The 23967-nt window shown below is 43.3% G+C and overlaps 1 protein-coding gene across 2 annotated transcripts in view; it reads right to left on the bottom strand.

The window, feature by feature from the left end:
* The window catches only part of DCAF12 (DDB1 and CUL4 associated factor 12), a 36428-nt gene extending 23054 nt beyond the window's left edge, over window positions 1–13374 (bottom strand). The window contains exons 1-2 of one of the 2 annotated variants that reach the window (XM_070795007.1): window positions 13247–13374; window positions 9987–10241 (exon numbers count right to left, since the gene is read on the bottom strand). In XM_070795007.1, the coding sequence (XP_070651108.1) occupies window positions 9987–10241; window positions 13247–13270 (279 nt within the window). In that variant the 5' untranslated portion in view covers window positions 13271–13374. Of the gene's footprint in view, window positions 1–9986; window positions 10242–11568; window positions 12124–13246 lie in introns of those variants that run through there. The other variant, XM_019966416.2, reaches the window with a different exon arrangement.
* Window positions 13375–23967: the final 10593 nt, after the last annotated feature.

Genomic DNA, 23967 nt, shown 5'->3' on the forward strand with positions numbered 1-23967 from the left:
AGGTGATTAACAGGATTATTCATTATTAAAGACTAGACATGAGTCTAGGAAAAAGTGTTTTCCAAAGGAGATTCAGTTAGTCTCGTCAACCAAACCCCCAGTGACTTGAACTACTTTCTCTTGTTTCTGCCCAGCATCAGCCAAATGAGTCTAAACAGGGACAGGGGAGCCTGGTGGGCTGCCGTCTATGGGGTTGCACAGAGTCGGACATGACTGAAGCGATTTAGCAGCAGCAGCAGCAGCAGAGTCCCTCCACACTCCTTGTGTGTTCCGGACTCTGCTATAAAATGGACATCCCTGCTTCCTTTCCACTGCAGAAGCCTCTTCCCCCTCCAGGAAATCCCCTCTGAATATCCTAGCTAGGAATGACTTCCTTCTTGGAGCAGTCCTGGCTGACACTTCTAGTGAGGCATCTATGTTGTCATTCCCTTTGTCCACAGCTATGTATCACATCTCAACCAAACTGAGCAGAGGTCAGGCAGTCCTCTGCCACTGGGGGTACTGCAGTGAAAGGCTGACGAGTACCTGGTATAACAAACAATTCTGAGAAGGAATAAGGAAAACGGATCCACACCTAACTCAATATGGAATATCTCAGGCAGGTAACTTTTCTCCCTTTAGGTCTGTTTCTCCAACTCTAAAAGAAAAAGGGGAGGTCAGTGGTTAGAACTGTTATCTTTACAGTCCCTTCCAGCTCTGTCAGATTTGTTTCTATAAATATTGTTTATAGATACTGTTACAGATATTGTTTATAGATACACTCTAATCCCACACAAAGTAGCATTCTGCTATTTTTGGGAGAAAATCAATAAATGTTTATAAATTTAGTAAAAGTAGACACAAACCACAAAATTGTCCTACTATATTCTAGCCAATGAAATGGAGAAACATTATCCTATTTATTCTTACATTCAAAAACTGTCCTGATGAAAACATCCCTGCTTAACATATGAGAGGGACTGGTGGCCTCTGAGGATCTGAAGGCCTGTAAGGCTATTCAAGTGGAATCAGTTTAAGAAACCAGAAGCTGCAGTCCAACCATAATTCTGGGTTGAACCCAGTTGCCACTTTTGGTTAGTTTCTTCCATTTATCTCCTAGACCAGGAAACACATGAAGAATCTTGCTTAAGGTCAAGCTGGAGACCAACATTCCTAGATATTACCAGGAAAAACTCATTCCTCTGATTCTCATCTTGAACCAGATCCAGGCACCACTCACAATCCAACAGAAAAAAAATGCCCATATGTCAGCTTGACAAGAAGTAAAGACAGTTTTCTCTGATTATAATGCCTATCAAGGATCAAATCAGAAAATAAAGCCTGGAGGGCAAGAGTCAACATGTTCCCCCTATGTTCATTTTCCAACATCCCAAGCTTCCAACAGACTATTTATGAAATAAAGAGCATACCTCAAGCTCGGAGGTGGTTGTCAACTGACGGCACAATGCCTAAAAATGCATGTCTGCCTGTGTACACATGTGCATGTGGCCTGACTGTCACAATAACTGAGGGTCCAAGGTCCAGGGCTGCTGTCATCTATGGAGCAGAAGCCAAGAATGTGAAACACCCAGCAATAGGAGGTAAAGTCCCAGAGAAGGAAGAAACCACCAAAACACTTATCAATATTCTGGTTACGAAAAGCTGCCCTAAAATTCTTGAATCCTTCCATAGGATTGCTGTTCAGGCCCTAATCTTTTTTCTAAAAATTTTTACTTAAGTATTTCATGGAGAAGGCAATGGCAACCCCCTCCAGTGTTCTTTCCTGGAGAATCCCAGGGACAGCGGAGCCTAGTATGCTGCTGTCTATGGGGTCGCACAGAGTCGGACACGACTGCTAAGTCGGAAGCGACTTAGCAGCAGCAGCAGCAGCATAGCTAATTTACTTATATTTGTTTCAGGTATACAACACTGTGATTCAAAATTTTTATGGCTTATACTCCCATTTAAAGTTATTATAAAATATTGGCTATAATACCGTGTTGTAGTTTGTTTTACACATAGTAGTTTGTACTTCTGTTTGTTTGTACTTTTTAATCCCCTACTTCTATCTTGCCCTTCCCCTCTCTTCCCTCTCCCCATTGGTAACTACTAGTTTATTCTTGATATCTGAGAATCTGTTTCTGTTCTGTACATACTTTAATTTTTAATTTTTTAGACTTCACATGTAAGTGATAACACATAGTGTATCTGTCTCTGACTTATTACACTCAGCATAATACCCTCCAGGTCCACCCATGTTGTTGCAAATGGCACGTTTTCATTTTTTATGACTGAGTAGTATTCCATCATTGTGTGTGTGTGTATGTATGTGTATATGGGCTTCCCAGGTGGCTCAGTGGTAAAGAATCCCCCTGCCAAAACAGGAGACGCAGGAGACATGGGTTTGATCCCTGGGTTGGGAAGATTCCCTGGAGGAAATGGCAACCCACTCCAGTACTCTTGCCTGGAAAATCCCCTGGACAGAGGAGTCTGGAAGGCTACAGTTCATGAGGTCTCAAAGAATTGGACATGACTTAGTGACTGAGAATACACACACATGTATATATGTATGGGTGTGTGCTTGTATCTCACATCCTTTTTCTTTTTATTTGGCTGTGGTGGGTCTTAGTTGCAGCCCTTAGGATCTTTGATCTTAGTTGCGGCATGTAGAATATAGTTCCCCAACCAGGGGTTGAACCCGGGCCCCCTGGACTGGGCATGTGGTGTCATTAGCCCCTGGACTACCAGGGAAGTCCCTCACATCTTCTTTATTTATCAGTTGTTAAGAAACTTAAGTTGCTTCCATATCTTGGCAACTGTAAATAATGCTGCTATGAACACTGGTGCTTGTTTCTTTTTGAATTAGGGTTTTCACTTTTACTTTTTTTTGGTCATAGACAGAACTGCTGATCTTACAGCAGATCTATCCTCAGTTTGCATGGAACCTCCATATTGTTTTCCATAGTAGCTGTACTAATTTACATTCCTATGCACAGCATACAGGGTTCCCTTTTTTCTACATCCTCACCAACACTTGTTATTTGTGGTCTTTTGATAATAGCCATTCTGACAGGTGTGAGTGATATCTCATGATTTTGATTTGCATATTTCTGGTAACTAAAAACGCTGGGCACGTTTTCACGTGTTTCCTGGCCATCTGGTATATCTTGTTTTTTAAAGATTTATTTTCAGTTTTCGCCTGTGGTGGGCCTTTGTTGCCCCTGGCTGGCTTTCTCTTGTGGAGAATGGGGGCTACTCTTTGTTGCCGTGCTCGGGCTTCTCATCATGGTGGCTTCTCTTGCTGCAGAGCACAGGCTCTAAGCACATGGGCTTCAGTAATTGTGACACACTGGCTTAGCTGCTCCGAGGCATGTAGGATCTTCCCAGATCAAGGGATCAAACCAGTGTCCCTTGCACCGTGAGGTGGATTCTTAACCATTGGACCACCAGGGAAGTCCCTGTATTTCTTCTTGGAAAAACGTCTATCTGCCCAATGTTTAATTGGTTGTTTGTTCTTTTGATATTGAGTTGTATGAGCTGTTTACACATTTTGGGTATTAACCCTTTATTGTTTATATCATTTGCAAACATTTTCTTGCATTTAGTAGGTTGTCTTCTCATTTTGTGGCTGGTTTCCTTTGCTGTACAAAAGCTTTAAAGTTTACTTAGATCCCATTTGCTTATTATGCTCTTTTTCTTTTCCCTTAGGTGATATATTCAAAAAATACTACTGTGATTTATGTCAGTCTTCTTTTTAGTATTTATTTTTTGGCTGTGCTGGGTCTTAGTTGTGGAACACAGGATCTTCGATCTTTGCTGTGGCATGCGGGATCTTTAGTTACAGCATGCAAACTCTTAGTTGTGGCATGCGGGATCTAGTTCCCTGACAAGGGATTGAACCCAGCCCCTGCATTAAGAGTGTAGTCTCAGCCACTGGACCACCAGGGAAGTCCTTATGTCAGTTTTCTGCCTATGTTTTCTTCTAGGTGTTTTATTATAGTTTCCAGTCTTAAACATAGGCCTTTAATCCATTTTGAGTTTATTTCTGTATATAAGAAAATATTCTAATTTCATTCTTTTACATGTAGCTGCCCAGTTTTCCCAGCATCAATTTTCATTGAGGACTGTCTTTTGTCCATTGTATATTCTTGCCTCTCCAGTACATGGGTCAGCCCCTACCACTCCTGACCATTAATTCTCTCACATACAGAGGATGACCAAAGCCTGCAATACACTAAATGGGGTTTCTGGAGCCCATACCTGTGTTAAGCCAAGCAAGGTCTTCTCAAGATGAAGCCTAGTCAGAAAGGAGCTGCCAACTCTAGCACCATCACATATAATAGGCATAAACTTATTTCTACTGCTCCTCTTCCTAAAGCCTTATAACATCAAATAACTTGACACAGAACTTCAGACTTTTGGAAGCATTTCCATGATGATTGATGATTTTCAATCTAGATACACTTCTGCACATGTGTGCCAGCAGAATGAACTTGCCAAGACAGCAATTCTACGGCTTTCACATCTAAACTCTTCCTTTCACAAGAGTCAAATATTCTAAAATAAGATGAAGACTAGTTCTGGGATAACTGTGAACATGTTTTACTAGACAAAGAATAACCATATGCCATTTAAAAAACTAAAACCTAGTTAGCAGGTTAATATCTTAACTACAAAATACAGGCAGATCATACAGATAAGAATGCTGTTAACCTGAGATGTACATCTGGCTGAACCCAAGGAATTCTGCAAGCATTTTAAAGCATTTTTTAAAGGTAATCCCTTTGGGAAAATAAAATAGTGAGACAAGGAGGAATGAATTTAAAAAATCCGGTCAGAACAAAACTCCCACATTTTTTCTTTGTTTCCGTGTATCTCAAATTGAGTTTCATATTCTGCTTTTATGATTTTAGGAATCTGAATATGTCAACTCAAAGACATAAAAGTTTAGCTGTTTTCTTAACTCTGGTAACTAGCATTCCACTCCACCCCCAAATTAGGCTTCTGCAAGGTCCTTCTTTGTCTTATCTGGCAGCAAACTGCAGCCCAAGTTTGTCTTGTCTGCATCATAATGATTCACCAAGCCTAACAGTGAAGTCAGCAGTATATCTCTGACCATGACTTGGGAGATGGTGAGAAAGATAAAAGCAGCTCTGGCAACCAGGAGTTGGCCTGGTACTATCAGTTAGGCTTTGGGGTCTTGGTGAAAATAATTTCAAAAGAGATTTTCCTGTGAAAATCCAGTTTATTAATACTTAAGTCTTTCCCCAAGTCACCCTTGTAAATCCTTTCTAACATCCTCTACTGAGGCTCCATAGTTCCCTATGGTGGAGCTCGCCCTAGCTGCAAGGAGCAATTTTATCTACTATAGGTGAGTAGTCTTCAAAAGTCAAAAAATGGGAAATAAGAGTTCATGTCTAAAATTAAATACCCCAAACTCTGGATACCTTATCACTCTGCCTATCACCATCCTTCCCAAATTGACCCCTCTCAAAATATCCACTTTCTTGATTTGTTTTTGGTATACTCTGGGTTTTCCCCTGACCTCCCTGCTCCCCCTATAGCAGTTCTTCCTGGCCCATAAATGCAGGTGTTCTTCAAGGCTCTGTTTGAACTTCTCTGTCAATATCAATGGTTCTTACCCATTTCTGGCTCCTAACACCCCTTCAAAATGTAGTGAGGGACTTCCCTGGTAGTCCATTAGCTAAGACTCTGGGCTCCCAATGCAGGGGGCCTGGGTTTGATCCCTGTCAGAGAACTAGATCCCAAATGCCACAACGAAAGATCCCAAGTGCTGCAACAAAGACCCAGTGCAGCCAAATAAATAAAGAAAATGTAATAAAATCTACAGACTGCTCTCCTACACCACTCTCCCCACATTATGCCCAGAAAATATACGTAAAATGACATTTTTGCAATTTTAGGGAAGGTTTATAAAATGCAAGAGTGACCTCGCTACCCTCTCTCCATGGTAACAGAACAGAACAGTTTTAATAATCCTTTATACACAGGTGACTCCTAAACCACCAACTTCAATCTTTACCCCCTCTCAAACTTCAACTAATTAAAAGCACAAAACTAAATATTTTCTCTTCAAATGTTTTTTTGTGCCTGGCAAGCTACTCTTATTTAGCTTTTCTGTATGGTTCTGCACATAACCTGAGTCTGTAACACTATACCAGCAAAATATACCTATCCATCCTGGTTCCCCAACCCATATTCCCATTAAGGTTAGACTACCTCCTCTTCTTTAAATAATTTAGTAAAAATACGAATGTACTAATGTTTCAATCCTAAAGTAAATCAACCCTGAATATTCATTGGAAGGACTTTGGCCACCTGATGTGAAGAGCTGACTCATTGGAAAGGATCCTGATACTGGGAAAGATTGAGGGCAGGAGGAGAAGGTGCAACAGAGGATGAGATGGTTGGATGACATTACTAAATCAACAGGCATGACTTTGAGCAAACTCCAGGAGACGATGAAGGACAGGGAAGCCTGGCGTGTTGCAGTCCATGGGGTCGCAGAGTCAGACAGAACTTAGTGAATGAACAATGTCATTAATGATTATGACATTGACTTGGGAATTCTCCGGTGGTCCAGTGGTTAGGACTCCAAACTGCCAATGTAGGGGGCACATGTTTGATCCCTGGTCAAGGAACTAAGATCCCACAAGCTGTGTAGTGTGGGAAAAAATAAACAACCACCACAACAACATAAGCTGGCCAACTAATTCCTGTAATTACTAGGCCCAGAGAATTCAGAGAGGTTGAAGGACTGCCTCCAGTTTGAGTGTAAGCCTATAGCACAGGGAAATTTCCACTATAGGAATCAAGCTACAGAATAATTTACAATACTTCTGCTAATTTTTTCACAGAGGAAGACCCACTGCCTCAGCAAATGTTTCTATACTACAGCCCCAAGTCAGTTAGTCTGGAAATGATCTGTGTCAAATGACCTATGTACACATAGCTCATAAATACCAACAGCAGCCAAGAGAAAAAGAGCTTCTAACCCACAGATACATATTAAAAAATTATTTTAGAATATAAATAGTTGTGGTATATTTTTCCTATATTTAAATCATTTCATTGACAGTAAAATTTCAATACATCAAAACTTTACTACCAAGAATCAGACATGAACTCCTCCCTCCCCAAAATGTTCAACTGTTAGCCAAAGAGAGTTCTAACTATTTAAGTAATTTTCCTTTTAAACTGAGGGAAGTCCCAGGGAGTGCTAAGAGCATGGGAAAAGGCTTTGGATTCATTATCACTACTATTCCTTTTGAAGAATAAGATATTGCTAACTTGAAATATTTCTGAAGATGTATACAGCTACATTCTCAGCACTGGATGTTACCATTCCCATTTTACAGATTGGAAAACAAAGGCACAGATAAAGGAACCATTTACCAAATATTACAAAATGCAGAGAAGAGCACTGTTTCTGATTCCCAATTTTGGTTCTGAAAGCTAAGCAAAGAAAAACACTACAAAAAGAACACAAGCTTCCATTTTGAGTCATAAGGACCTAGGAAGGAAATACACTTTAAGTCATGAGGAAATAGGAAGACAGAAAGAGGAACGTATCAAGAGTAGGTTAAATTACTACTGAATGTTATTCTCACCTTCAAAAGGTCATCAATAAATTCAAGAAACAGAAGACTATAATGATTCAGTTTACAATTAGCAACATTTGCTGGGCAAAACACTACGATGGTTTGTGTAGGGTGTGCAATGAATTCCTCTAAATTCCTCTGCATCAAGTGACAATGACGACAGTTTGCTTAAAACAAGAGTGGTAGCCTGAGTGACTGAGAAAAGGAAGTTTTGCAGGAGCTTGCCACCACTATTTGGTTTTGAAAGACTTCTTTATAATAAGCAGCCTTCAACAGAAGAGGAAATGAAAGCTTGGCCTCAACCACCATGGTATTGTACTCTTCCTTAAAACTAATATGTAAATCTTTGTCTATGGAGACCTTGGTCCTACAGTGCATAAGAATCCACCTGCGAATGTGCTCGCCATGTCTATGGAAAGAGGCTGAGGTGGCTGAGCTCTAGCATAAGGCTCTGAGGATGTTGGCTTTAGTCCAGGCCACTGTCCGGGCTGTAAACAAGAGGAAGCTGCAGCCCACCCAGGCCCCCCTCACCCTGACACCTTCAAGGTAAACAAGATAAACCAACTTCTTAAAGCTAAGCCTGAACATTTTGGTGTGAAAATTGGTATCCGAACCAGGGTCTTTATTTACCTGACATCATACTATTTGTACTCTTCTATCCCAATCAATATCCACAATATCCAATCACGGATTGACTTATTTTATCCAGCTTTTAATTGTTCTGGCTAAATTTACTGACAAAATTTTCCCTTCATTCACTAATAATTATCTAAGTCATGCTATGTAAAAAATACTCTCCTACTCATGTCATATTCAATTTTCTTGCTTCTGAAACCTTTTCAGAAGGCTACTTTGCAAAAACCAAGCATTTATTTCCTGACATATACCACCAAACACACTTCCCTACCCTTTCTAATAAAAAATACATCTTTAGATTCTATCCCCTAAAATAAAGTATTTGCCTTATTCCTATGCAGGTCAGGAAGCAACAGTTAGAACTGGACATGGAACAACAGACTGGTTCCAAATAGGAAAAGGAGTACATCAAGGCTGTCTATTGTCACCCTGCTTATTGAACTTATATGCAGAGTACATCATGAGAAACGCTGGGCTGAGGAAGCACAAGCTGGAATCAAGATTGCTGGGACAAATATCAATAACCTCAGATATGCAGATGATACCACCCTTATGGCAGAAAGTGAAGAACTAAAGAGCCTCTTGATGAAAGTGAAAAAGGAGTGAAGAAGTTGGCTTAAAGCTCAACATTCAGAAAACTGGCATCAGTCCATGGCAGTTAAGTCCCATGCCATTAAGGTCATGGCATCCAGTCCCATCACTTCATGGCAAATAGATGGGGAAACAGTGGCTGACTTTATTTTCCTGGGCTCTAAAATCACTGCAGATGGTGACTGCAGCCATGAAATTAAAAGACGCTTACTCCTTGGAAGGAAAGTTATGACCAACCTAGACAGCATATTAAAGAGCAGAGACATTACTTTGTCCACAAAGGTCCGTCTAGTCAAGGCTATGGTTTTTCCAGTAGTCATCTATGGATGGGAGAGTTGGACTATAAAGAAAGCTGAGCGCCAAAGAATTGATGCTTTTCAACTGTGGTGTTAGAGAAAACTCTTGAGAGTCCCTTGGACTGCAAGGACATCCAACTGCTCTATCCTAAAGCAGATCAGTCCTGGGTGTTCATTGGAAGGACTGATGTTGAAGCTGAAACTCCAATACTTTGGCCACCTGCTGTGAAGAGCTGATTCATTTGAAAAGACCCTGAAGCTGGGAAAGATTGAGGGCAGGAGGAGAAGGGGACGACAGAGGATGAGATGGTTGGATGGCATCACCGACTCAATGGACACGGATTTGGGTAGACTCCAGCAGTTGGTGATGGACAGGGAGGCCTGGTGTGCTGCAGTTCATGGGGTTGCAGAGTCGGACACCACTAAGCGACTGAACCGAACTATCTTCAGCCAAGTGTGAGTTTAAATACTTCTATATACGCCCTTAGGCTAGCAGACAACACCAAGGTTTTCACTATCCTGTATCCTGAATGATGCCCTGACCATCATTCTTTCCTCTCCTCTGAGGTCTCTGACTTGAAAACAAGATAAAAAGAAGGAAAAAAAAAATCTAGAAGCAGTGGCATATCCATAATACAAGAGGCCTGCAGAACTAGACTCCTCTTAAGATTTATCAGAAAAGAAATGTGGAAGTGGAAAAAGGAATAGAGAAGTCATGGACAGATAAGAGGGGATGTAACAGAGAATAAGGCAGTCTCCTCCCCAAAGAACTGATGGGGAAAACCAGCAGTGAGAGATACTATGGCATGTGGAGCCATATATCCAGAGCCAGGAAAAAGTTCATATCCACCCAGACACTTACCGTGTTGCATTTTGTGCCACACACCACTTGCCTATGGTTCAGCCACTGAGATGCAAACACTTTATTAAGGGTCCCAAGGTGAAACTCTCTCTCCTTCAGGAGACTGGGAAGTTGCTGTGCTGCATACCCATGCAACACTCGGGAGTAGCTGGTTTCATTCTGTAGCCTGACTTCTCGGTTCTTCAGGTAGTACACTAAGGATCTCTTCACTGGGGGGAGTCGCTTCCTTTTGTGAAGTGAGTGATCCCAGCCAAACTGTGGAGAGCAAAAGCAGAAATCAAAGCTTTGCCGACTTTTGTCAGAATTGGGGATCCTCGCATATTACAGAACTCATCTCGCAGGATTTACATAGAACAGAGTTACAATGCAACAGGAAAGTCAATCTTGAAGGCCACAGAAAAGATGCTGCTCAGAGTCATATCCATGGGAAAAAAGAACTTGGAAGACAAAGTAATGAAAGCATAAAAGAGGACAATAGGTTTTTTAAGGCCTTTTAAAGTGAAGGATTCAGGTACCTTAAAGTGAAAGTAAAACTCGACTCAGTACTGTTGGACTCTTTGCGATGCCATGGAATATACAGTCCATGAAATTCTCCAGGCCAGAATACTGGAGTGGGTAGCCTTTCCCTTCTCCAGGGGAGCTTCCCAACCCAGGGATCGAACCCAGGTCTCCCGCATTGAAGGCAGATTCTTTACCAGCTGAACCACAAGGGAAGCCCAAGAATACTGGAGTGGGTAGCCTATCTCTTCTCCAGGGGAATCTTTCAGACCCAGGAATCGAACCAGGGTCTCCCACATTCCAGATGGATTCCTTAACCTTAAAACTATCCTTAATAGGGAAGGGAATGAAGGGCCCAAAGATTACCATACAGACCTGGGCTGCATCTCTAATGGCCCCCCTTCTCCCTCTCAGCCTGTACTCTACGCGGAGCATGGTAGGTGCGGCCCAAGAAGCCCAGCTAGGGTCCCAGGTCTTTCAGGGATGCCCTAGCAATGGCCGTCTGCCTGTCACCAGGTCCGCGCTCCAGGCAGTTGTAGAATTCGAAAAATCAAACACCAGCGGGGTGGGAGGAACGGGAAATATGAGTCTGAAGAGACTCAAGACTCAGAAAGCGGGACAGGGTGATATCTGGAAATTGTTTATCTAGGGGGCTTGGGTACCCATAGGGAGGCTCATTCCTGAGAGATGCAACCATCTTCGTTCCCCGGCCACCGAAAGACGGACTTCACTCTCCCTCCCAATATCTTAGGCGAGGTTTTGTCCCCGATTCTCCTCGACTTCGGTTTCCCTTTCTCCGAAGCCCAGATTGTTTTCTCCTCAAGCCCCATTCCCGCCTGTAGATATCCCCGGAATATGCCTCATTTTCAAGTTCCCTTAGTTTCTGACCCCTGCGCGCCTAAAGAACTCCTAAGAACCCAGGCCTGATCCTATAGGCTAGAACACCGCTCTACGCACCTCCGTACATCACCCCTCCCCCCGCCCCCCGCCAAGACCTTGGACCTCGTTCCGGTTCCCAATGTGCGAACCCTATTCTCCGGGTGCCTCGGCCTTATCACCCGGGGCCAGGCGTCTCGGCCCTCACCTGTGGGTCCTGAGCGTCGCTCCCAGCTCCCGGCAAGGCGGGTGCTTTCCGCTTCCTGCTAACTGCTTTCCTGGCCATAGTGGGCAGCACCGCCGCGGCCCCGCAGCCACATGGGGCGGGGGAATCGCGGGGGAGCGAGACTGCGGGTCATATACTGGGCCCCGGGGCCGCGCACCTTAGTGCGCCCGGCCCGGAAAATGGCCCGGACCCCGGGCGGCAATACAAAAAAAAAAAAAAGGCAGGCAGGCAGAAGGGAAGGAGGGAGGGAGGACCGGGGCAGGGAAAGGGAAGGGAAAGGGAAGGGGAGACAGGAACCCGAAGCTTGTAGACGACCAAGTCTAGAAAGGACGGCGAGCGGCTGGAACCAAAACACCCCCTCCCTTTCGCCCGCGCTCCGTCACCCTCGCGCAGCCGCAGTTCGTTTCGCGTCGCCACGGAGACGCAGCCCGGAGAGAAAGGCGGGGTTTAGGGCTGGCCGTAGAGTTCGCGGCTGTTGCTTACGGCCGCCCGCTCTTTTTCAACTGTCGTTCGACGGCCGCTGGAGGTTCGCGACGTCGGGGCAAAGGAATCTGGGTTTTGGCCGCCGACACCCGAGCCGCACCCGCCCATCCGGACGTACCCGGAAGTGAGGACGTTTAACCTCGCTCGCGGAAGGACTCCCTCCCAACACGCCTTTACCCCGCAGTCGCCACTGGTTATATCTCTTGAGCCCTGTGCATTTTCCGGAACCTATGAAACCAAACCCTGGCACCAAGGGCTGGACTCTGTGAGAGGAGGCGTTTAACTTCCTCTCCCCACCCCCGGTAGCTCAGACAGTAAAGAATCTAACTGCAATACAGGAGCCCCAGGTCAATCCCTTGGTCGGGAAGATCCCTTGGAGAAGGGAATGGCTACCCACTCCAGTATTCTTGCCTGGAGAATTCCATGAACAGAGGAGCTTGGTGGGCTACAGTCCATAGGGTCACAAAGAGTCAGACTAACACTGCACCCCACCCCACAAGGTAGAATCTGACTCGAAATCATTGCCAGCATATCCGGACTTTTCAGACTGTAGAGAACCTACCCTGCTTGCCACAATCAGCCCAGGTACCCCTCAACACTACCCCTGGGGAGCTCTCAGGCTTCATTTCCCACAGTCTTCTCCCTCCACTGGCCTCCTCCTCCGCCTGACTCTGCTGCCCAAGTCGCAACCGCCCCGTAACGTCTCCTTTAGCTGCTGCGTGGGACCTCGCCTCCCTTTAGAGTCCCGTGACCTGCCGGCCACCCTGTCTTTTGTGCTGTGTGAAATAGGCGTGCCCCCGTAATTTTTTTCTTAGGTCTCCCACGCAGTCCTGAGGACTGGAACGAACAGGGGACTGCCACTGGCTGCCTGTCCCCCAGGGCCCAGGTTGTGTCTCCATCAGGGCGGATAGGATGAAAATCTGAATCACAGAGAAGAGAGGAGCTTTTGACTTCTCAGTTCAATGAGGGCTGACATTGGTCACCAGGCAAGGGGGCTTCTTCAGGATCACCTTTGCCTCCATTTTCAGAAGATTCCGTAGGGGTGTGAGTGCCAGCCCCCACCTTTCTTCAGGCAAAGAAATCCTTTGAGGAAGCAGAAAGCTTCCTGATGGGCCTCAGGCTGTTAGTGCCCAGTTACCTGCTGATCCCTTCAGGCTTCAGGCCTCAGGCCTCATACCTCCAGGGAGCTCTGTTGGCCCATCTGAAGTTCTGCCTAGGAGGAGATCTGGGTTTGTTTTCCAAGCCGAACCAAAGACCAGATTGAGACAGTGTCCTCCGCCATCCCAAGTCAGCACTGCCACTAACCCCTAATTCCACCTTGGGAAAGGCAGCTCCATCTTACTTGGTCAGGTCTAGCCCTTCAGAGACATACACACAGTAAATGGATCAGAAGTGGGTCAGCTTCCTTTTCTTGAGCCTGTTGTTCCAGTTCTGTCTTGCCTCACAATGCCCTGGATGACTCAGGAGCTCATTGGGCAAGAGTCTGGAATTCTTTGAGAATCTCTAGGCTCATATTGGGCTGCACTTAGATCTTGGTCTCCTCTGTGGCTGTCATAGGCTATAGCCTCATCCTCCAGGTTGGTGCAGTTCATCTTGACATCTCAGGAACTATCCCTGAATGTACCTTCCAGCAGAGCTCACCATTTCTGTGGAAATAAAATAGAATGAAGAGTTATTTGAAAATGGGTTGTTGTTATTCAGTTGCTAAGTCGTGTCCGTTGCGATCCCATGGACTGCAGCATGCCAGACCTCCCTGTCTCTCACTATCTCCTGGAGTTTGCCCAAGTTCGTGTTCATTGAATAGGTATTGCTATCCAACCAACTCATTCTCTGCTGCCCTCTTCTTTTGCCTTGGTCTTCCCAAACTTCATTCAGAAGTCTTAAAGTTTACAGTTGTTTTTAAAAGACTGATAATACAAAGTAATGGTGAGAAACGACTGGAACTCTCATACATTGCTAGTGGGTGTGGTAAATTGGTACAATTTGGAAAAAAAATCTACCTACCTACCGTACCTACCAAAGCTAAACACGTGTAGGAGCAGTTTACTTCTGGCTGTAAACCCAAATAGAAATGAGTGTTTTTGTCCACCAAAAGTCATTTACAAGAATATTTGTAATAACTCTATTCATAGTAGTCATAAATAATTCATAAAGTTGAATGTAGTTCAAATGTCAATCAATAGTAAAATAGATTAACAGGGTTCCCATGACTTCTTGAGGTTCGATAGTTTGCCATAATGGTTCACTGAACATAAATACTATTACTGGTTTAATATAAGGGATATTAGGGACCTCCAGGAGGCTCAGTGGTAAAAAAAATCTTCCTGCCAATGCAGGAGCTGTGGGTTTGATCCCTGGGTCGGGAAGATCCCGTGGAGGAGGAAATGGCAACCTAGTCTCCAGTATCCTTGCCTGGAAAATTCCGTTGACAGAGGAGCCTGGTGAGCTACAATCCATGGGATCACAAAGGCTTGGACATGACTGAGCATGCACACACAAGGAATATTAAAAAGGATACAAATAAACAGATGAGGAGGTACATGAGATCTGGAAGGGTCCTGAGGCATGGGAACTTCTGTCCCCATGGAGTTTGGGGTGTTCCACCTCATGGCATATGGATATGTTGACCAACTTGGAAGCTCTCCAGACCCTATGGTTTATGGTTTATATGGAGGTCCCATTATGTAGGCATGATTGATTAAATTGTTAGCCCTTGGTAATTAATTCAGTCCCCAGTCCCCATTCCCTCCCTCCTTCCTGACAATTAGGAGAGTGGGATTGAAAGTTTCAACATTCTAATTACAAAGTTGATTCCTCTGGCAAACAGCCCCCATCCTAAAGTTCTCCAGGGGCCCTTCTTTAATTTTTTTTAAAAATAATTTTATTTGTTTTTGGCTGTGCTGGGTCTTCGTTGCTATGCAGACTTTTCTCTCATTGTGGAGAGCAGGGGCTACTCTTTAGCTGTGGTACACAGGCTTCTCATTGCTGTGGCTTCTTTTGTCACAGAGCACGGGCTCTAGGGCAAGCAAACTTTGTATTTGAGGCACATGGACTCAGTACTTGTGGCTCCTGGGCTCTGGAGCACAGGCTCGTGGGCTTAGTTGCTATCGTTGCTCTGAGGCCTGTGAGATCCTTCCAGAACAGGGAGCAAACCGTGTCTCCTGTTTGAATCTCCAGGTGGATTCTTTACCTCAGAGCTGCCAGGGAAGCCCTAGGGGCCCATCTTGAGTCACCTTACTAACATAAACTCAAGTGTGGTTGAAAGGGACTTATTATGAATAACAGAAGCTTCTCCTCTAAACATTGCTGTTGCTTTGCTAAGTCTCGTCAGTCGTGTCCGACTCTGTGCGACCCCATAGACGGCAGCCCATCAGGCTCCACCGTCCCTGGGATTCTCCAGGCAAGAACACTGGAGTGGGTTGCCATTGCCTTCTCCAATGCATGAAAGTGAAAAGTGAAAAGTGAAAGTGGAGTCGCTCAGTCGTGTCCAACTCTTAGCGACCCCATGGACTGCAACCTACCAGGCTCCTCCGTCCATGGGAGTTTCCAGGCAAGAGTACTCTAACATTATCACTTGGTAAATTACAAGAGTTTTAGGAGCTCTTGCTGAACCAGAGATGAAACCAGATATATGTATTTCTTATTATATCACCATATTACAGTAACGGATGTGTGCTAAGTGGCTTTAGTAGTGCCTGATTCTTTGCAAGAATACTGGAGTGTGTTGCCATGCCCTCCTCCAGCGGAACTTTCTGACCCAGGGATTGAACCCGAGTCTCCTGTGTCTCCTGCACTGGCAGGCAGGTTCTTTATGACTACCGCCACCTTGGAAGCCTACATTACAGTAAGAGAAATCAAAATAGTCATTATTCTTGGTGGTTACTAGCTGGGAAGAGAACCCAAGGAGATTTCTGGTGTGCTGGAAATACCTATATCTTAATCTTGGTGATGATTGTACTAGTGTACACATATATAAAATTTCATCAAGCTGTAGATTTAATGATTGTGCAGTTTAAGTAAGTATACCTCAATATAAGGAAATAAACTTTCTATGGGAATTCCCTGGCGTTTCAGTGGTTAGGCCTCTGTGCTTCCATTGTAGAGGGCACAGGTTTGATCCCTGGTCAGGGAACTAAGATCCTGCAAGCTGTGTGGAACAGCCAGGAGAAAAGAAACATTCTAAATTCTTTCACCTGGATTCTTCTGTAATTTATAAGAGACAATCAGGCCAGGAAGGGGAAAATTTTTAAAACCATAGCCATAGGCTGAGATGAACCCGAGAGGACATTGAATTTACCACATTGCCTTCAGCTTTACAAACAAAACAAAAATTCTCTCCAGATATGTGAAAAACTGGGAATCACCTTTGCCTCTCCCAGTTCTCATACCCTCTCAATTACTCACACATCTATTCCATCACCTAGCCCTAATTATTTTATCAGTATCTTGAGTCAATTCACATCTCTCCATTACCCTAGTCCAACTCTGTCACTTATTGATCCCACCATTTGTGAAGGTCTCCTAGAAGAACTACCAATATCCACTCTTACCTCTTTTATTATTCTGTTCTGCGTTCTGCAGCTTTTTTGAATGCAAATTTGAATAAGTCATCCCCATTCTCACCTCCAGGTTAACTTTCTTCAATATCTTTCTCTTGTTCTTTGGATAAAGATAAAATCCTTAATCTGGCCTATAAGACCTTGCATGATCTGGTTCCTAACTTGACTCCAGCTACATCTCACACCATACTCTTCTTCCTTTCTCAGGTCCAGCCATACTAGCCCTCTTTCAATTCTTCCTAACCAAATGCTCCCTCCTGCTCCAGGATCTGGGCACAGCTTTACCTCTATTTAGTTCATGGAAAGATTGAAGGCAGGAGAAGAAGGGGATGACAGAGGATGAGATTATTGGATGGCATCACTGACTCGATGGACATGAGTTTGAGCAAGCTCCGGGAGTTGGTGATGGACAGGGAAGCCTGGCCTGCTGCAGTCCCTGGGGTCGGAAAGAGACGACTGAGTGACTGAACTGAACTGAGTTCATCTGTTTGACTATTTTCTATTGTAATACTTAGTCATTCTTTGGATCTCAGTTAAAGCATTACTTCCTCAGAAAACTGTTCCCTGGCCTCTTTGACTAGTTATAATCCTTCCCCTCTGAATTATTCAGTGTCATAGCACCATATGCTTCTCCTTTGTAGCACTTAACACAATTAGAATTTTACGTTTATTTATATGATTATTTGATTAATGGCTGTCTCCCCTACTAGAAGATAAGCTCCTCAAGAACAAGAACTATAGTTATTTTTGCTACCATTATATCTCTAGTGCCTAGCACATACTAGCTCTCTACAAATAATTGTTGACTAAATGGATACATTAATGAATGAGCACAATTTGAAACTTCCAAGATTAATGTGTCCCTTGTTTGTCTACTCATTCTAGTATCTAATAAGAATCATTCACTTTTTTCTTTTTAAATATTTATTTATTTGAGTGTGCTGGGTCTTAGTTGTGCCATGCAGGATCTTTAGTTGTGGCATGTGGGGTCTAGTTCCCCAGGGATCAAACCCAAGCCCCCTACATTGAGAGGGTGAAGTCTTAGCCACTGGACCACTAGGGAAATCCCAGAATCATTCATTCTTAGTAAATAATTTCTTGGACCTGAGCATCATCTTTTCTGTGACTAGTCTCCTCCTACCATTACTCATCTCTCAGTCTGGCTAAGATACTTTTCCTCTTTGAGCCCATAGAAACTTTTTATGGCTAATTTATCACATTGTATTGTAATGGTCTGTTTTCTCTCCCAATATGACTGTTTCTCCCGCTAGCTTGAGAGCTACTCAAACAAATGACACCCTTATTTACCCCTACATCCCTAGTGCCTGGGAAGGCATCTACCACATTTGATATATTCCCTAGACGTTGAATGATTGAATGAAGAGTAAGTGAAATGTATGTTTCACAAAGTCTGCTAGGTATGTTCATAGTGACATCAACAGTAGGTACAGGGAAGAGACTGTGATGAGAGTAATGCTGCAATAACTTGCTTTCAGAATCTTGAGTAAATCTATTTACTTATTTAAAATAGCTTTTTTTTCTAATCAAAAAAAAAATGTGTTCAAAGTGCAATCTTGGAAAGATGGACACAAAAGAGACTTTCCTGGTGGTCCAGTGGTTAAGAATCCACATGCTGTAGGACAGCTAAGCCCAAGCACTGCAACTCCCGAGCCCAGGAGCCTCAACTAGAGAGAAAACTGTGCGCCACAAGGGAAGATCCAAAATCATGCAGCCAAGGTCCCGAGTGCTGCAACTAAGACCCGATGCAGCTAAAAATGAAACAAACAAATAAATAAATGTTTTTAAAAGACACAAAAAATAAATTTCCCATAATTCCACCCTTCAGATAACCACTGTTTACATATGAATGTGTAACTTTCTAATTCTTTTTTTTAATGTATCTGTATTTCTATATCCATAAATGGTTCTTTTAAAAGATTATTTCAAACTATACTGTTTTAAAAAACTTTTATTATTTATTTTTGGCTGGGCTGGGTCTTCACTGCTGCACAGGCTTTTCTCTAGTTGCGGCAAGTGGGGGCCACTCTCCAGGTGCTGTGCATGGGCTTTTCATTGCAGTGGCCTCTCTTGTGGAGCTTCAGGCTCTAGGGCTTCAGTAGCTGTGGCTTGCAGGCTCTAGAGCACAGGCTCATTAGTTGTGGCACACGGGCATAGCTGCTCCGTAGCATGTGGAACCTTACCCTGTCAGGGGTCAAACCCGTGTCTCCTGTATTGACAGGTGGATTCTCTACCACTGAGCCACTGAGAAGCCCTAAACTATACTATTTTATACTTTTAAATAAAAACCTAAATAATTCCCATTATCTTCATTTCCAAACCTTCAAGTCAGCCCTGGTAACCATTCCGTCACAATGCACTGTGCTACAGGAAGCCCGTCAATGGTCGGGGGGACAAAGGACCTGCTTGTTTCTTACTTTCTCTTTGTTTTGGTCTTGCCAGGAAGAATACATAACAAGAAATGCTGTAAAATACTTTAATACTCTGGACAAATTGAATTGTGTTATACATGCTTAGTAACAAGAATTCCTCATGTTTACTTGCAGAGATTCTTTGGAACAAACAAAGCAGATGTTGTCACAACACATTTCCTTAATGTGTTGGAGCTAATTAATTATCTTTGCTAGCAAGGGGCTCAGGAGGAAATCATTTCTGTTAGCAAAAGTACTTGGAATTTTAATTCATACAAACCAAAATAAAACATAGAAAGAAAAGAGACCTAAAAGACCTAGGAGCATGAACTGGCACAGATGGTAGCTTAACAACTGCTCTCTGGTGATGTGAAAATGTTAGAAGTCCCCAAGGCATGTGAATGGTAATTATTTCACCCCTGTGGAAATATTTTTCTGATCCTGGGTCATAGATTATTAAAGGCAGAAAATACTATAAAGATACATGTGTGTGCTAAGTTGCTTCAGTCATGTCCAGTTCTGCGACTCTATGGACTCCTGCCAGGCTCCTCTGTCCATAGGATTCAACAGGCAAGAATACTGGAATGAGTTGCCACGCCCTCCTCCAGGGTATCTTCCCGACCCAGGGATTAAACCCACGTCTCTTATGTCCCCTGCATTGGCAGGTAGGTTCTTTACCATTTAGCGTCCCTGGGAAGCCCATTATAAAGATAGTTTATCTCATTGAACTCATACATTTGTAGGAAACTGAAGCCAAAAAAGTCAAGTCACATAGGCAGACAACCCATGGGTGAGAAATGGAACCCAGGACCTCTGCCATTTTTTCAACTACTTCTGGGCCTGGTTGAACTTGTGATGGTTTGGTTAAACTCCAGGAGTTGGTGATGGACAAGGAGGTCTGGCATGTTGCGGTTCATGGGGTTGCAAAGAGTCGGACACGACTGAGCGACTGAACTGAACTGAACCATACAGATCCCAACTGTATAGTGTTCAAGAAATTCCCAAGTTTGTGAACACATCCATGTACTACTGGGAGGGTGATGCACCCCCAGTTCCACAGGGGCAGAAGCTCTTGTGTTCAGGACTCTCTCAGACCACCTTGATGTAGCTCTTCATTTGGCTGTATGTCTGTCTTCTTTATCATATCCTTTGTTATATAATAAACCTGTAAATGTAAGAGTTTCCCTGAGTTCTGTGAGCTGTTTTAGCAAATAAATCCAAAGGGGAGGAGGTCATGGGAACCTCCTGCTTATATCCAAGTGAAACAGAAGTTGTCAGTAACCTGGGGACCTACTACTTGCCATTCAAACCTGAAGTTGAGGGCAGTTTGTAGGACTGAGCCCTTAACTTGCGGGATCTGACACTGTAGGGTCAGATTTGAGTTAACTGTTAGGGAAAAAAAGGAGGAAGACAGGTTTTTTAAAGATTACTACATTAAAGTTAAGGTTAACTAACACATCCATCACCTCATGTAGTTACTTTTCTTTACGTGTGGTGAGAACTTTTAAGATTTACTCTTTTAGGTTCAGTTCAGTCACTCAGTTGTGTCCGACTCTTAGCAACCCCATGAACTGCAGCACGCCAAGCCTCTCTGTCCATCACCAACTCCCAGAGTCCACTCAAACCCATGTCCATCGAGTTGATGATGCCATCCAACCATCTCATCCTCTGTTGTCCCCTTCTCCTCTGCCCTCAATCTTTCCCAGCATCAGGGCCTTTTCCAATGAGTCAGCTCTTTGCATCAGGTGGCCAAAATATTGAAGTTTCAGCTTCAACATCAGTCCTTCCAATGAACATCCAGGACTGATCTCCTTTAGGATGGACTGGTTGGATCTCCTTGCAGTCCAAGGGACTCTCAAGAGTCTTCTCCAACACCACAGTTCAAAAGCATCAATTCTTCAGTGCTCAGCTTTCTTTATAGTCCAACTCTCACATCCATACATGACCACTGGAAAAACCACAGCCTTGACTAGATGGACCTTTGTTGGCAAAGTAATGTCTCTGCTTTTTAATATGCTGTCTAGGTTGGTCATAACTTTCCTTCCAAGGAGTAAGCGTTTTTTAATTTCATGGCTGCAGTCACCATCTGCAGTGACTTTCTTTGGAGCCCAGAAAAATAAAGTCTGACACTGTTTCCACTTTTTCTCCATCTATTTGCCATGAAGTGATGGGACCAGATGCCATGATCTTAGTTTTCTGAATGTTGAGCTTTAAGCCAACTTTTTCACTCTCCTCTTTCACTTTCATCAAGAGGCCCTTTAGTTCTTTTCACTTTCTGCCTTAAGGGTGGTGTCATCTGCATATTTGAGGTTACTGATATTTCTCCTGGCAATCTTGATTCCAGCTTGTGCTTCATCCAGCCCAGCATTTCTCATGATGTACTCTGCATATAAGTTAAATAAGCAGGGTGACAATATACAGCCTTGACATACTCCTTTTCCTATTTGGAACCAGTCTGTTGTTCCATGTCCAGTTCTAATTGTTGCTTCCTGAACTTCATACAGGTTTCTCAAGAGGCAGGTCAGGTTAGCAACTTTCAACTGTACAATACGGTATTGTTAACTATGTAGAATATTGGCCAGCAATATCTAATCTACAAAATACCTTCACAACAACACCTAGATTGGAGAAGGAAATGGCAACTCACTCCAGCATTCCTGCCTGGGAAATCCCGTGGACAGAGGAGCCTGGCAGGCTACAGTCTTCAGGGTCTCAAAAGACTCAGAAACGACCCAGTAACTAAACAACAAACAACAACAACAACAGCCTAGCAAAGTTTGACACATACAACTAATCCCAGTCTACCCCTTGTCAACTTAAAATCTATACTTAGCTCAAGTTAGACTTAATCTTCAGATAAGAATAATAACAAAATCATACTTTCACCTGCTGCTGCTGCTGCTGCTGCTGCGTCACTTCAGTCATGTCCGACTCTGTGCGACCCCATGGACTGCAGCCTACCAGGCTTCTCCATCCATGGGATTCTCCAGGCTAGAACACTGGAGTGGGCATGTTACACTATAGTGTTACACTATACAACTATCTTGCATACAACCAAAAATACACCAACTCTTTCCCCAGAAGAGGACACAAAATCTTTGGGTGACGTCCATGCTTCACTTTGATATCTTGTAAGTGAAACACTTCAACATAAAGTTAACTTCATTAATGTGTCTTATGTTATATAAAAGGATAAGAAACAAAGGTATTTGATACACATCACAAACGTATTCTAGTTAAAGGTAAGTTTTTTCCAGTAGTCGTGTACGGATGTGAGAGTGGGACTAGAAAACTGAGCGCCAAAGAACTGATGCTTTTGAACTGTAGTGTTGGAGAAGACTCTGAGAGTCTCTTGGACTGCAAGGAGATCCAACCAGTCAATCCTGGAGAAAATCAGTCCTGAATATTCGTTGGAAGGACTGATGCTGAAGCTGGAACTCCAATACGTTTGCCACCTGATGTGAAGAACTGACTCATTGGAAAAGACCCTGATGCTGGAAAAGACTGAAGGCGGGAGGAGAAGGGGACGAGAGAGGATGAGATGGTTGGATGGCATCACTGACTCGATGGACATGAGTCTGAGCAAGCTCCGGGAGTTGGTGATGGACAGGGAAGCCTGGCGTCCTGCAGTCCATGGGGTCACAAACAGTCGGACACTACTGAGCGACTGAAATGAACAAACATATTCAGAACAACAAAAAAAGAAGAAATATACATAAAATTACAATCCTTTCCTTGTTTCTGCAACTTGTCATGTGGGCATAGCTAATAGCTTCTTCCAATACCCATTCCATACTTCTTTTGCCCTCAACAAGCACCTCAGCTGGTTGTGTTTTTTGTGGTAGGAGGAGCTAAACCTTTATTTCTAAACAGTCTGGGTCCTAAGTTGTTCTGCTTAAATTGGGTTGTTATAGTTTTCCGTGGGCTTTAATTACAGGGCATGGTAATACTAAAATAATCTCTTAAGAGATCACCTGTATTCCAGATGTACCCTTCCACATTTCCATTGTATAGTAGCAATCCAATTTTCCCTTGGTAATCAGGATCAATTACCCCAGCCAGTATAGTAACCCTTCTTTGCCTATTGACTGAAAACAAGAGCTCAAATTAGCCAGGTGGCAGTTTCAACTTTGCTTAAATGGAATTGTTGTACTTCCCAGCAGAAGCATTCCTGCCTTTGAAACTAAAACAAACAGAGCATTAGGTTATGGGCTCAGAAAGCAAAAATTTTAGTAGTATATTACTAGGCATAATAGTAAGGGCACCACTTCCGTTTCTACCCCTTGATTTCTCAACCTATGAATATTGGATAATGACAAAATAGCACAAGGAATTATGCAGGCTCCTGGAGAAATCTTTGTGCATATCTCTGATTTCATGGGATAAATTCCCAGAAGGAAGATTACTAAGTCAATGGGTATAAAGATTTTTAAGGTTCTTGATAGATTAAATCACACTGCCTTTCAGGAAGTTCATGTCAGAGTTCATACCCTTTAGAAACATGAGTATTGTCTATTTCAACACATTGTTATCAATTCTGCTACTACATGTTGTCATTATCAACTACTTTGAGTAAACTGTTCTCAAAAGAGATTTCTGTTGAGGTAAATAAAAAATCTTACAGCCAACATAAACCAGACTTTTTTAGGTATAGTACATTGATAGAGAAAGACCAATGAGGTCTTTTCTATTTGGAAAATTGCTGCAATTATGATAAAGAAATTTCCAAAGCAACCTCACCTTCTACTTAACATCATCACCTCCAACCACAATAGAGCAGGTAGCACACATTCTGTTTGATGTTGGCCAATAAAAATCATCATACAAAAGCTAGCTTGTGATTAGAAAGACCCTCTTATAGGTAAAAACAACTATTTGCAATGAAGTAGGCCTCTCAGTTGTGTCTTGTA

This window comes from Bos indicus, chromosome 8, assembly GCF_029378745.1.
Source record: "Bos indicus isolate NIAB-ARS_2022 breed Sahiwal x Tharparkar chromosome 8, NIAB-ARS_B.indTharparkar_mat_pri_1.0, whole genome shotgun sequence".
Taxonomy (NCBI): domain Eukaryota; kingdom Metazoa; phylum Chordata; class Mammalia; order Artiodactyla; family Bovidae; genus Bos; species Bos indicus.